The following is a 14229-nucleotide window of genomic DNA, read 5'->3' on the forward strand; positions in this document are numbered from 1 at the left end:
TGTTCAGTCTTAATTCAGTTTGCCTTGTTCTTACTCACAATTATCATAATAGGCAGTGTCTTATTCTCTTCTTTTTGACATCATCACGAACACGGCAGCGTCGTACATCCGGCCGTAGAGCCAGCTAGTTAAATGTTGGCACACTTCCGCACGAACGCTGCAGCGCGGCTCCTCTTTTATCTGTTTGGCTTGGCTGCTTCTGAGGCTCTGCAGTTTGTGAATCACTTCAGGAACCCTCTCCATCTCCAGCATGGCGAGAGATCCCTGTGACTTAGTGCGCTCCTACCAGACACGCTCGCCCTGTCGTTATTGGAGGCTCAAGAGTGCGGTGGAAACGGAGACAGAGTGCGCGAGTCAAACTCAAACCAAATGTTCCTCAGCACGGCCTCTCGCCCGCCTCACACGGTCGCTCATGTGTTTGTTTTCCAAGCCTTTGCTCCTCTGTTTTGTCTCAAAGCAGTCACTCATAAGCAGGTTTTATGGAGACATCCAGGCCGTCTTTATAAAGTCGGTGTATTTTAAGGATATTTTAACCCCTGAAGGGGGTAACATCTGTTTGGGATTGACAAGCGATGTCTTTTTGGCCCAAATTGTTCTTATAAGGCTGTGTTGGAATTGGCAGAGCCCAGAGAAACTCCCTTCACAAGAGGGCAACTTTTCTTATTATGTGTGGAGGCACCTCGGATAGTGAAAGTCATTTGAGTCTGATGATTGTCTACAGTGGCTCCGTGCGTCTTAAGATTTCCTATCATATGTTTTGTTGCCCGGTCAGACTTGTTGCTGACATATTTATGGGCTGTGTCTGCTTTCACTGTCGACAAGTGTCTTTCTTTTCTTTTTTTTTCCCCTTCCCTTTTGTTATCACAGCAAGCCTGATCCTTTGTTACTTTACACTTAGAGCAGTTGTTGTTTTCCAGTCTGTACACACACACACACACACACACACACACACACACACACACCCCTATTTCACACACACTTGTCATACCAACTTTATTGCCTCCTTCAATGCATTAGTCTGTATCGGCAGCAGGGCAACAAAATAAATAAAGACAACGCTGAAGAAAAGCACCGTGTCAATACTTCACCTGAAGTCTTTTAAAGAACTTTGCATTAGGTTTTGACTTGTCCTCTTCCGTAGGTGTTACCCGTGACTCATACCTTGAAGGAACAATAGCTTGTTTGTTTGACGGGGACGGCGAGTCAGACAGGAAGAAAGATGAACTGAAATCAACCCTGCATGTGACACTCCCCGGCACAGCTTTATCATACCGAGCACATCACACACGGGTTCTCTCTCTGTTTACACTGTGTTCCGGTTATGCTTGTTAGCGCTGGGAAATGTTTACTTTTATGGAAATGAACCCGAGGTTGGAATAAATAAACTTACTATATTATTATCATGCTTGTACGTTCAACGCTGGTGTAGTTTCCATCCCTGCATTTATGAATCTGCGAGTTTGAACTCAAACTAGGCCTCGTTTATTGATAATAGTGAGGAAATGTTTGCCATCAACGGCAAATTTAGTGAACTTACCTGAAAATCAGAATTAAGCTTTTGTTAGCCACCATTAGCCTCTAAAAGCTACTGTAGCAAAATCTCCAGGTTGTATTTTTCATTGTAAAAGTCACATTGCGTTATTTCCTCTTAACAAATTTACTGTCTCTCTAAAAGTACGCTTCCGATATGGTAGAACAGGAAGTAGGTTAATGCAAAGATTCGACAAATGCCAACTGTGAAGAAATATAATACAACAGTGGCTCATATTTACTGTGAAACTGACATACTTGACACAGCAGGTGGTTCACCACATTAACCACTGACTTCCATTTACTTCCACTGTGTACTTTTAACCTCTTAGTTTGTAGTTTTACCACCTTTGGCCTCAGAACTCATTTCTTTTAACCCAGAAAGCCACTCTGGTGAGATGAGGTTACGCTTATTGTACATTAGCCTGCGAGGGGTCCTTGATGGGTTTTTTTTGGGGGCTGAAGAACGGCAGCCCACATTACCCGACTGTTTAAACAGACTATGCCAGACAGATCTTGTTGCAAATTAACCAAGTGCCCTCCGGCCCTGAAGGTGCACAGGCTTTGCAGACAGACCGCAGTCTTACCTCCAGGAGAGCAGTCACAGTTTGTTTTTAAAGTTGAAAAAAAGTAAATCAGCCACCCTAATAAAACTATCTTTCCACCCAGAGAAATAATCTCGTGTTGATTTATTGTCACTTTGTTTCACAGAAACCTTTTGGGTATTTAACATGCAGTAGTCACTTGCTGTACTGTGTACCCAGGAATGGTGGCCTTGCAAGTAACTATTTTCTGATCCTGGAAAAGTTGCTGATGGTCTGTTTTCTTTGAAAAACAACAGTGTAAACTGAGCTACATGAATGTTTTTATTTCAAGGGTAACTTCAGTCCAGGAATACAGGATATATGCAAAATAAACAGTATCCTAAGCCCTCAAGTGAGCTGAAATATGCAGTCTGGTTTATTGACCATATTGAGAGATTTTTTTTTCTTGACTTTTTTATGCATTATTTGCAGTAATGACTTCCAGTTTTTATGATTTTAAGCAATAATATCATGTTTATGTTTTTGTGCTTTTTTCCAGATGCACAGTGAGATGGTGCATGCCAGTCGTGATGGCCCGCACCCTCTGAGACAGCCCCCGCTACACCACCCCATTCAGGGAGCACTACCCCCAAGTCCACACTCCATGCCCCCATCCCCCTCCAGAATCCCGTTTGGCCCACGACAGGGCTCTATACCTGGGAGCGCTACAATCCCAAGGGACCGAGTGTCTACCGCAAATCCTCAGGCCCGCTCCAACTCGCCCTGTCCCAGCGCCATCCTGGAGAGACGGGATGTCAAGCCAGATGAGGATTTGGGCGGTAAAAGCCACAGTCTAACCAGGGGAAATGAGGGGTTGTATGCAGACCCATACTTGCTCCAAGAGGGCAGAATGACCATAGCCACTGCCCACGCACCACACCCCAACCCCGGGCTTGATGGTTCAGATCATGGCATTGGCGGATTTCACCGTGCCTCCATCCGCTCCACAAGCTCTTACGGCAGCCCCACAGACACTATGGATCACCCCTCGCTCTACAGGCAGAAGTCTAGAAACAGCCAGCTGCCTACTTTGGGCTCCAAGACTCCTCCTCCATCCCCTCATCGGATGGCTGAGATACGGATGATTGACATCCATGGCGGGCCTCCTCACGGCGGGCCACCTCATGGCGGGCCACCTCATGGCGGGCCACCTCATGGAGGGCCTCCTCATGGAGGGCCTCCTCATGGAGGGCCTCCTCATGGCGGGCCACCTCATGGCGGGCCTCCTCATGGTATGCCACCTCATGCCGTTACCATGGAGAGAGGCTCACCTGTGCGCCAGTCCTTCAGGAAGGAGGAAGTGGCAGGGACCAAGCCCCGGGGCAACATGGGATCACCTGTGGTTGCAGACCTCCAGGGTCACCTTCAGGGGCCCATCCCACCTGTCAATGACCATCAGACACGGTAAGCACCACGGGGACCGGATGAATCATATAATGGGTTGGCGGGTTGTCAAAATGAGGATTAAGATATTGCATGGGAGCATGGACTAACTCTGCATCCCAGTTTCACCCTAACCATGAGCTGCTGGTTCTGACCTCCATCATCCATGACTGAAGGCAAGAATATAACCTCTCACTGTCTTGAGTGTCGATATCTGCACACTACGACCAGCACATGATTATGCATCAGTTTTGGTTTGTGTATCCAACCAGTTCTGCTTATCTGACCATTGTTTTCACAGTCTCTGTTCAAGCTCTGGAGCTTACAGTGTTGATTATTATAGAGTGTGGAGACCCAGACATAGCTACCACCACTGAAACAGGATAGTATCTGGAGACCCCATTAACCCACTGTATATTTTTCCCTTAGTCTGCGACTATTGTTCTAACAACAATCCCCCCTGTCGAGTCTATTCAGTTTGGATAATCCAGCAGACATTTTGGTACCTGGGTTAGGTTTTTCTACTCTGACTGAGAGCACATAAACATAGAGAGCGACGGCCACTTAGCCAGGCAAACGTGGTTTTAGAGGCTACATGCGTACCCAAGAAAACCAAAGAAAATATTGACCAGGTTGAATAAGTATTTGAAATGGCCCAATCAGTCAAAAAGATCAGGCCGGACCACCTGGGCAGCCCACAACCTCCATTAAAAATGCCCTGGGAATCTGGGTAAAGAGAGAGGAATTTGAATGGGAAAGTACTGTACTTAACTTTCAATCTAAACACAGTCCCTACACTCAGCGCTCTGGAGCTGTCATAGAATTTATTGGTGTGAAATATGTTGTATGAACCCTCTGTTAGGCATCGTTGTGTTCACATAGACCATGTGTCTGTGTATTGTCTGTAGCACAGCTAAAACCACAGTCCCCGCCGTGTCCTCAGCCGGCCCCACATGCTTCCTCAGGATAACTGATGACATCTGAAAACAAAAGTTGTTCTCTTTTCCAACCTCTAGGCTTACCAAACAATCTCGGTGTACGGTTCCCTATTCACCCCTCTGGTGTTTGGCTTTCTTAAGGCAGTGTAATTTTCCAATTGTCCTTTCATTCTCTCCTGAGCGGCCGCCACATGGGACACACTCTTGTTTTATTCAAAAACAATATGACTCGAACACCCTCGGTGTCTATCTCCGGGTCCTTTTCTTGTCTTGAGTCATCCATCTTGTTTATCCCGTTTGGACTCAAGCTTTTTCTTTCTGACTGAGTCAAGTGCTGTTGCGCTGTTGTATTTCAGAAAATCTTTATTTGACCAGAGTCAATATTTACTCAGGGCGTAATTGCAAATCAATTTTTTTTTTTTTTTTTTAAATCTCCATCGTGTAATCCCATAAAGTAACAGACAGATTTATGATCAGGCAATTAAAAATAGAATTGATTTTTCTGTTACAGCCCTATTTGCTCTAGTGGCAGCTGTAATATCCAATAGGCCTCAGTGTTGAAAGGAGAATTTTCTGATGTCTCTGCAGAGAGCGAATGAAGGCAATGGAGCACCAGATTGCCAGCTTGACTGGCCTTGTTCAGCATGCACTTTTAAAGGGGCCAAACGCTAGTGGCACCAAGGAGCCTCCAAGGTAAGCAATCACAGTATAGGACAGAGTGAGGCATCAGGGGAAATGGAGTTTCAAATGAAAAGCCTCAGAGTGGGAAAGATAAAGTATCCCCTCTATAATGGCCGTATCAAACATTCAGGTTAAGTAATCGCATCTGGTGAAGAAGAAATAGGTTTGACTGTGAATCTAATTTTAAAGCCATTTGCTCTTCAGATAAATGGTCACTATGTATGGTTTATCTGGCTGCACGTCAACTCTTTGCATTTCGATCTTCTCTGTGGAGACCTTGTGTTAATGTTTGCTTGACAATTTGTCTAAAAAGGTCTGTGACTGCAGTGAACTTTATGTTTCTACGCTATGTTAAACACCGATGAAGCTCGTTAACATCATTAACATCACGTTAACCTCTCTGGTTTGTCAGTCTTTTCCCATCATACTTTGTTGTCTGTTCCTACTAATACTAACGTGTGGATTTCAAAGTGGCCCAAAATACTGTTTTTCATAATGAAAAATCCTGCACTTATGAATTTTTCTCTGGCTTCAGTGAGAGACCACCGAAGACCTCGTCTCCTGCCCACAGCGCCCACAGCTCAGGTTGGTATCGCTGATGTTCTGCTCCATTTCATGACTTCTTGCCTTTCTAAACAAGAGATTTAGCGCCATAATGTCTTGTGCAGACAAGCCCACACATCAGCGTCAGTCAACAGTCTGCAATGAGCGGCGCTGGTGGGAGAGAAAACAAAGTCAGGCTTCTTTGCTTGTCATCAGTTCATATTCCCTTACAATTCTCTCCCCTGTACGTCCAGTTTAATAGGAGATAAGAGAGCCAGCAGAGCTAACACAAGCTCCTCAAAGCGCTACTTAAAACAAGACGCTATTACTTCTCAAGCCTGCCAAGATGATTCAGCGATTCAATCTGGCTCTACAGTGGTCTGTGGCCCGATCTAGGTTTGATAAAAAAGATCTGCAACCTCACCAGTGGCAGAGAGAGAAAACATTACTCACGTGTCTTGCGAGCTAATCTCATGTCTCATGACACCTTTCATACGTGGCTTTCAGAGGGATTTACTTGTCATGTCGTGCTTGAGTGAATCTCAAAAAACATCAGTAAAGTTACAGCGCGGGCTTTGATCTCGCCAAACTGCCTCTACATCAAACGTGAGAAATATCGCTGCCACTTTTCTCCGCCATCCCTCAAAAATGCGTCTTCGTTTTGTCACCGTGCAGCCTGCACTTATTTTGATGGACGTCGTGTCCCCCAAGGGCCAAAACACAAGCGGCAGTGTGCATTGTAACCTGTACTTCAGGTCCAGGCAGCTGTCAGGTGGTATGTAGGGGGAGCGAGTTTTGGGGATTATGAAGACAAAAAGTTTGTTCTTTTACAGCCTCAGCAAGAGGGTGAGTCTCTGTGTCAACTTAAGCTTAAAGTGCACTCGGAACATTTCCTCACCGATTGCTGGCAGGGACACTGCTTTCTCTAATGGACCTAATGTCTGTGGGGATGGTTTCTCCCAAACTACAAAACAAATATTTTATCACTCACCTCCAGAGGTACCCAGCAAAAGCACATAGTTTGGGTTTTATTCGCCCACATTTGGAGATATTCATCTTTGAGATGTTTTCCTAAAACCCAGTGCAGCAGAGGTAAATGAAATTTCAGTTGAAAAATGGGCAGCTCCTTTCAATAACGGCACAGATCATATACTTAAACTGAGAATAGACAAGTTCTTTGCTTTGACGTATTATTATTATGTGAAGTGAATGCCCATTCCACAATGACACGACTGTAGAAAAATGACTCCTACTAACATAACTATTTTATGAATTTGTATTTTTATGTTTATTATGTGCATTTTTCCATCTGGAATTATAAAGCTAAATTTGTGTATCTATGAGAACAGCTACTGGTATGTTCTGCTTTCAGAGCGGTCGGGCAAATACGTGAGTCTGAAATCAAGTTTTATGGAATCCAGCTAGTTTGGTTGCATATCACTTCATGTATAAAGTAAGCGGTGATCTGTTAAGCGTGAATTTATTCCATAAAGTCAAAGTGACCTGACACTAGTCGTGCGTTAGTTAACCATTACTTGAAGTGTAAGCAGGAACTCAGTCCTCCCTTCTCTGCTTTTAGATGTCTGATGGAAAAATAAATAAAAAGCCAGTAAAGTCAAAAGTCTAGCCTGCGCTGGAGTTTTTGAAAAGATTGAATTAAAGTATTATTGTTGTTGGCTATTTAGGGACTATCTGCCCAAACCACAAATATTAGCTCCCCTGGTTTCCATGGTTTCAACCTCTTCCCCCGTCCCTCGCGGCGACTGAAAGTGGCATGATCAGTTGACAGGCATTTCAGAGGTGCAGCCAATATAAGTGCTTATTGTGCCTGGAAAGAGAAAAAGCCACGGAGAGTTCAGGAAATCACTCCTAAACATAAGGAACTGAAAGTCAGACCGGTGCGTTGCCAGAGAAAATATGTTTGCAGACGTGTTTCGGCGTGTGCATATGAATGAAAATAAACCTGTTTTGTTTTGGTGCTATTGGGTAACATTTTTCATGCAACAAGCTGTGACTCGTTTTTCTCCCCCCTGCACGATATACAGGTGGTTCCCCAGTTTTGGCTCCCAAGACCAATGCAGCCCCATCTGACAAGGGCTCGGTTCCTCTCAAAATCAACCTCCTGCAGTTCAGGAAGAACGTTTCTGACCTCAGGATGCAGCTACATCAGATGAGGCAGCTGCAGGCAAGACCTCTTTTCTCCTTTTTCATTTATTTCGAGTGTGTGTATGTTGTTCTGCAAGTTCAGGTCCTCATATGTGGCATTTCCACTGTGTGCATCCGCTCAGCTCCAGAACCAGGAGGCGCTCCGAGTCCAGCTGAAGCGGGCAGAGCAGGAGATCAGTGTTAAACTCGCAGAAGCCATGCGAGGCCTGGAGGACCCTGTCCAGAGGCAGAGGGCTTTGGTGGAAGAGGACAGGCACAAGTACTTAGGTCTGGAGGAGCGTGTCCTCACTCAACTCGGGTAAGTTTTTCGTGTTGCATACAGTCTAAAAATGGATTTGGTTGTTTGCATTCATTATTGGATGTTTATTGTTCAGGATTTTAGTCCTTTCAGGAGAGTCCTGCAGGAGCATTAGAGGCGATTAAGCACACACCCAGTCAAGGTGCTGCCATTCATAGGAAATCCCCAAAAGGCTTCATTTTTTTATCAGCTCACCTACGCTATTCACTCCTAAACTCTTTGACAAGCCAACGCCCTCCAAATTACAGCCCACAGGTTTATACAGGCAAGCAGTGCCTGCCTCCCTAAGACAGCAGCCTAGAACAATAGACCCAACTGTGGAGTAACTTCTCACTGCACTGCTCTTTATTTTAATTCACTTGCCTCGTCCTGCCAACAGGGAGCAGTAATTGAATCCTTTTATTTGGTTGTTTACAGGCAAGGTCAAGCGGCGTCGTCTTAATAAGCACAATGATAGCAGCTCGCGGAGAACTGGGAAATGAACAGGCGAAAGTCAGTGGATTAAACTCACTGTTACCCTTGGTGTCGAGCCAGTCATGAGTCAGCAAAACACGGCTGCTGGCTCTTTAAGTAAGGCTCGGTAATTAGGCTCGCTTGGCTTTAAGACCAGTGGGAGAATGTGGTGTGAAAACCACTGGCCTCTCAAGAGGAGAACTAAATCCATCATGACCTGTAAGGGCACGTTTTGTAATATTTTCTAACTATGTGGCCACAAAAAGGTTCTCTGTGCTTTTAAATTACGAAAGTGGTACCACAGCGTGTGGAATAGTCTGCTGGAAGATCCAAGTACGGGAACGCTTAAAAAAAAAAAAAAGCAAGGAAACAAATTAGTGCCTGGGGTTTTATAAAAGGATGGTTTGTCTGCAGATAGTTCAAGTTGATGACAGTAATTCACAGTAAATTGAAGAGAATATGAAAAAACATGCAACAACTCCGCCTCCATTCCTTCTTAAAGAGACAGTTCACCCAAAGATTCTTCTCACCTGTAGTTCTATTATTCCATCCAGATTGTTCTGGACTTGATTTTCCTTTTTTCAACAAACTCCCACAATGATAAGAAACAGTGGACACTTCAAAATCAGATATAAATATTCTTCGTCTTACCTTCATCCTACCTGGAGCCATTGAGCTATTTATCCATCTAGATTGTTTTGGTGGGAGTTGCCAAATCTTGGAGATATGAGCTGTGGAGATGTCGGCCTTATCTCAAATATTATGAAACTGGATGGCACTCAAGGCACACAAGGTGCAAAAAAAAAGGAAATCTGAAACGCTCACCGGGCAATGTCTCTTCCAGCAGTTATGACCCAGTTACTAAAATAAATAAACTAGATAATCTGGCAACCTCATTGTGAGTGGTTTCCTGTGAGAACTTTTTTTTCTTCTTTCTACTGAACTGCCCTGTATTACCACACAGAAGGAAACATGCCAACTAAGCTAGCTAACGTCAGCTCAGCCGAGAAGGACGCCACTTTTGTTTTCATGTTGCGGCATCACGGGCAGGAGGAAGGTGCATCTACACGTGGACGAGAGGCTCGTGCCGGTGACAGCGCAGCATGTGAACAGAAATGGCGTCCTCTTCGGCTGAACTGAGCCGTTTAGTTAAGCGGCTGGCTAGTTTCCTTTTGCGCTGTAATAAAGTGTTGTTCAGTCAAAAGAAAAATAGTTCCTGCGTGGAAATGGTCACTGAAGGGTTTGTGCATTAATTTGAGATACAGATGAGAGGAAAAAATATGTATTTTCAATCTTGAACTGACCATTAAAGTGCGTCATTGGAGGATCTGGAATTGGCTGCCACTCAGATATGAACAAAATAAAGAAGTACTGTCTGTTTTGTCCATGGGAAAATAAAGGAAAATCAGTTTAATTTGTCCTCAGCTGGAATTTCCCATCAACATTCCTATTATCATCATGGCTTGGCATAGCGGGGCCTTTTACACGCTGTCTCCTCGCTGCCTTTCCCACTCCCTTTCGGGGGAGTTCTATAAAAGAGGGTTTCTCAAGGGTACCTGGCCACAATGAAACACCATTTTAGTCCCTCTCATGCAATCCCAACGCTGCACACAATGTTATCATTCACCACATTTCCCTACGGAGCAGCCATTTTTTCCCCTGAGCCGCTGGGATGGCTTGTGAAGCGGACACGATATGTTTTCTACGTGAGGAAGCGCTCGCTCACAACAACAACAAAAAGCCTTGATCAGTGTGCAGACATTTGTGGTTCTGGGATGAGATCCAATCTGATCCAGACTGAGGACTCTAATGTAGACCGAGACAGAGAATGCATAGTGGAAATATTTACTGTCAGAGTTGATCTTGAACCAAAGCTTGATCTCACCTTTGCCCACTAAGTATCACTGTATGATCTTTAAGATAAATGATTGTGTGCTGCCCCCTGGTGTTTGTAAAGTGTAAATAAAATATTAATAGTGTTAAAATCCGTCTGTTCTGTCTACCTCTTAATCAAACCGTGCCCAACAAGAAACGTAAATATAACACCAACAAGTAGTCCCTTAAATGGAATGACATTTTTACATTAAATCCTTAATTTAGTTTCCATTCCGTTTTCATGTCTGCCTTTGAACTGCATATACTTTATTTTGGTCAATGCCGTAGGAAAACTGAACTCTCTCAGCTCTCTCATTATTCTCCTTTCCATTGGGCGTTTCTGTTTGCCTCTGCAGTGATCTGGAGCAGTTTGTAGTGTCTCTGCAGAAAGACTCAGCAGCAACACACAGAGTTGTGACCCTGAAGGACGTGGAGGAGGGAGCAGTGACTCTGAGGAAGGTGGGAGAATCTCTGGCGGGGCTCAAAGGTAAGACAGCAGAACAATATGAAATAAAACCCAGACTTTCAAAAGGTTGACGTGATCGAAAACAATTCCTTTACCATGTTCCTCTGTGCGTTTCTTCAGGAGAGTTCCCGGCCCTCCAAACCAGAATGCGGGCTGTGCTCAGGGTGGAAGTGGAAGCTGTCAAGTTCTTGAAGGAGGAGCCTCATAAACTGGACAGCATGCTGAAAAGGGTCAAGAGCCTGACGGACACACTCAGCGGTCTGAGAAGGTAGAGGAAAAAAATCATTCGGTCGGTGGAGATAAAGTAGGGATCGGGGAGAGGAGGTGAGAGAGTGAGAACGAGAATTGAAGATGAAAACAAAAAGCACTCCGCAGAGCGTCACACAGGGGTCTGTGATGTGGGAGATTGTACTGTTTGATTGTATGGCAAAGCCGGCCTCCATCCCATCAGAGAGGTCATTCAGTGTGGACGGAGGAGTGTGGTGTCGCCTTCACTGGACCGATAAGTGAATTAATGTGGTGGACACGGCGGAGCCTCATTTCCATTTTAATATGTCACATATACCAAATTCACTCCCGACCTTTCTCTCTCCCTCTCACTTCATGACACTTTTACCCGATGCATGCCCGGCTGCCGGACCATGAGACATTGCATCACAGCTGCCCTCGTGTCAGAATTAATCAGTGTTATTTGTCCGCTTCATTACAGGGTTCGATGTGTTCTCAATCTGGTTAGGAGACAAAAAAAAAGATTCAAGTACTGCTAATCTTGGTTATAAAATAGATTTCTGGCAATGCAAGGTATCGTTTTGCATGACTTAGGAGGGAATTTAAGTTGTTGAACAAGCAGAAAATCTGAAGATCCCTGTTTTACCAGCGTTTCTGTCATGTTCTGTTTCCCTCCTCTCTGCAGATCTGCTTCAGAGGGCCCTCAGAAAGGACCCGATCCTTCCACTAATGTCCCAGTGAGCAACAGCCCTTCAGCAGCAGCATCAGCAGAACCCCCTGCAGAGGCTCCCCCTCCGTCAGCCCAGCCTGGCTCCACATCACCCTCACTGGAGCCTCAGAGCTCCACCATCAGATCAGAGGTGATGCCCTCCTCTCCGGTGGTCATCCATCATGTCCAGAGCTCCCCGGTCCACATGCAGCAGTCCCAGCAGTCTGCAGCCTTGACAGCTCAGCCGAGTCCACCGCTCACCCCCAGCCCCTCTCAGGTCCCCAGTCCCAACCCAAGCAAGGGGCAAGGCCGGGAATCTCCCAAGGGGGCGGCCTTGGATCCACCGAGTCCCGCCCGTCATAAGAAGACACACGGGAACCTGGTGAATAATGGCAACGGCACTGCGAATCAGGGTCTTGTCATAGAGGAGCTCCAGAACAGTCAGGACAAGAGCAAAAGCAGAGCGATGTCCATAGAGGTACGTGTGATTACCTTCCGATTGTCCCTGGGCCTTTTTTGGTTGTCATAGGAATACGATTATTTTGCACAGCATCTCCAGAAACAGAGAGCCTTGTTAGGAACTCTTTCTTTCTTTACTTCTTTTTATGTCATAGGCAGCAGAGAAGGAGTGGGAAGAGCGGAGGCAGAACATGGGTCACTATGATGGGAAAGAGTTTGAAAAGATCCTCCAGGAGGCCCAGGCCAACATGATGAAGGGCATTCCCAGTCTGGATGTTGAAGAGAACCCAGGACTGCCTCCTCCTCCTCCTGCTGCTGCTGCTGCTGGAGAGCAAGCAGAGATCCAGAACCCTGTGGAGTCACCAACAGGTACCAATCTAACACACATGTAATGTTAAGACACAAACATGGGCTCCAAGTACAGATAATGTACAACAAATTCTATTCTTTATTTCTACATGAACACGTATCACTTAATCTCTGTTATTTTGATGACAGAAGAGCCCCAGGCTGAGCTTCAGTCTGACAAACAAGCCAAGAAGGGGCCTGAGAAGCTCCCAAAGCCTGTGATGGAGAAACCAGCCAAGCCTGCACTGGAGAGACCCTCCAAGACTGCCACCAAGCCGGCCCCCATCGACATCTTTACCAAGCAGGGTTCTGAGAAGGCTAATAAGTCCCCACCACCACCTCCTCCGAGGAAGACCTTCCCCAGCTCAAGCTCAGGCATGACCACCACACGCTCTGGCGAGGTGGTTTACACCAGCAGGAAGGAGTCCGTCTCCACTCAGGTCAGTCTGCAGCTCATAATCTCAATAATGAGACATTAAAAAGAAAAAAAATTAGAGAATACAACTGTCCTTCACTATTCTCAGTATTTGGGTGTTGTGCGTTTTTTTCCTTGATTGAGCATTTTAACAGTTTCACAGTATTTTGATTGCAACCTGATTGGCTATATAATCAAAAAGACAATATGGGACCTTTAATCTTTTGAATAACCGTTGGAATTACACAATTATTTCCCTCCCATTACTTGTAACAGGAGGTCGAAGATGACACTCCACCTCCCACTCCACCCCAAACCAAGCCCGCCAAGGTTCCACCAGAGACCAAGCCGAAGCCGGCCACCCCTCCACCTGTCACCGCTTCTGTTCCCGCAGAAGAGGAGGATGAAGGGGACAAGATCATGGCAGAGCTCCAGGTGCGATGCAACTCAAGCACTCACAAACATACATACATACACACATACAGACAGACATCTCTGCATCGTGGGTGTGGGTTGCCTATCATTTCTTTCTGAGGGAGGTTGACCTTTACGCGGAAGTGGCAAAGGATGATCACTGACCACCTCCAGACTCCTTGATTTTTGAATCCAACTTCGTCACATGTGGGGCTTTACAGCAGTGGCTAAAGGTGAAGACACTCAAACTTCTTTCCTCCTCAAAATCCTTGCCCCCATTCCCCCTTCACTTTTCTCCACTCTCTAGGTTTTCCAGAAGTGCACAGTTAAGGATGTAGGGGTGAAAAATGTGGTAGAACCAACCCCTCGAATTGAACCTCAAATCAGAGAGCTAAGACCGGGGCCCATATTGCCCCTGAAAGAGAAAAAGGTAAAATATTCGTCGACACGTGGCTACCCACCTAACTGCCTGCCTCTGCCGACTGTCTGATACAATCGATGGCTGTCTCTTAACCCTTCTACAACTTTTTGCACCCTTTGCTTTGGCTCGAGAGAAACCTGTAACAGCTGCCTCCAAAAAGCACCTTTTCCTTGCTGCCTCCGTTTCCTTCCCTCTTGTGATTCTGCTGGAGATCACAGCTTGAATATTTCAGGATTAAGTCTGCATAAAATGAAGCTTCTGAAAAGATGCTGTGTCTTTTGTGCGTCTGGACCAGACAATGATGTGTTTTGTGCCACT

At 45.6% G+C, this 14229-nt stretch overlaps 1 protein-coding gene across 13 annotated transcripts in view; it reads left to right on the top strand.

The window, feature by feature from the left end:
* The window catches only part of si:ch211-285f17.1 (sickle tail protein), a 116161-nt gene that overhangs the window by 95220 nt on the left and 6712 nt on the right, over positions 1-14229 (top strand). For 10 of the 13 annotated variants that reach the window (XM_037079678.1, XM_037079672.1, XM_037079683.1 and 7 more), the window contains 12 exons: positions 2614-3518; positions 5024-5128; positions 5652-5701; positions 7705-7844; positions 7948-8123; positions 10808-10938; positions 11038-11185; positions 11831-12332; positions 12469-12682; positions 12812-13101; positions 13353-13511; positions 13798-13920. In XM_037079678.1, the coding sequence (XP_036935573.1) occupies positions 2614-3518; positions 5024-5128; positions 5652-5701; positions 7705-7844; positions 7948-8123; positions 10808-10938; positions 11038-11185; positions 11831-12332; positions 12469-12682; positions 12812-13101; positions 13353-13511; positions 13798-13920 (2943 nt within the window). The remainder of the gene's footprint in view (positions 1-2613; positions 3519-5023; positions 5129-5651; positions 5702-7704; positions 7845-7947; positions 8124-10807; positions 10939-11037; positions 11186-11830; positions 12333-12468; positions 12683-12811; positions 13102-13352; positions 13512-13797; positions 13921-14229) is intronic. The other 3 variants (XM_037079674.1, XM_037079677.1, XM_037079685.1) reach the window with 3 other exon arrangements.

Source organism: Acanthopagrus latus, chromosome 19 (assembly GCF_904848185.1).
Source record: "Acanthopagrus latus isolate v.2019 chromosome 19, fAcaLat1.1, whole genome shotgun sequence".
NCBI classification, from domain to species: Eukaryota; Metazoa; Chordata; class Actinopteri; order Spariformes; family Sparidae; genus Acanthopagrus; species Acanthopagrus latus.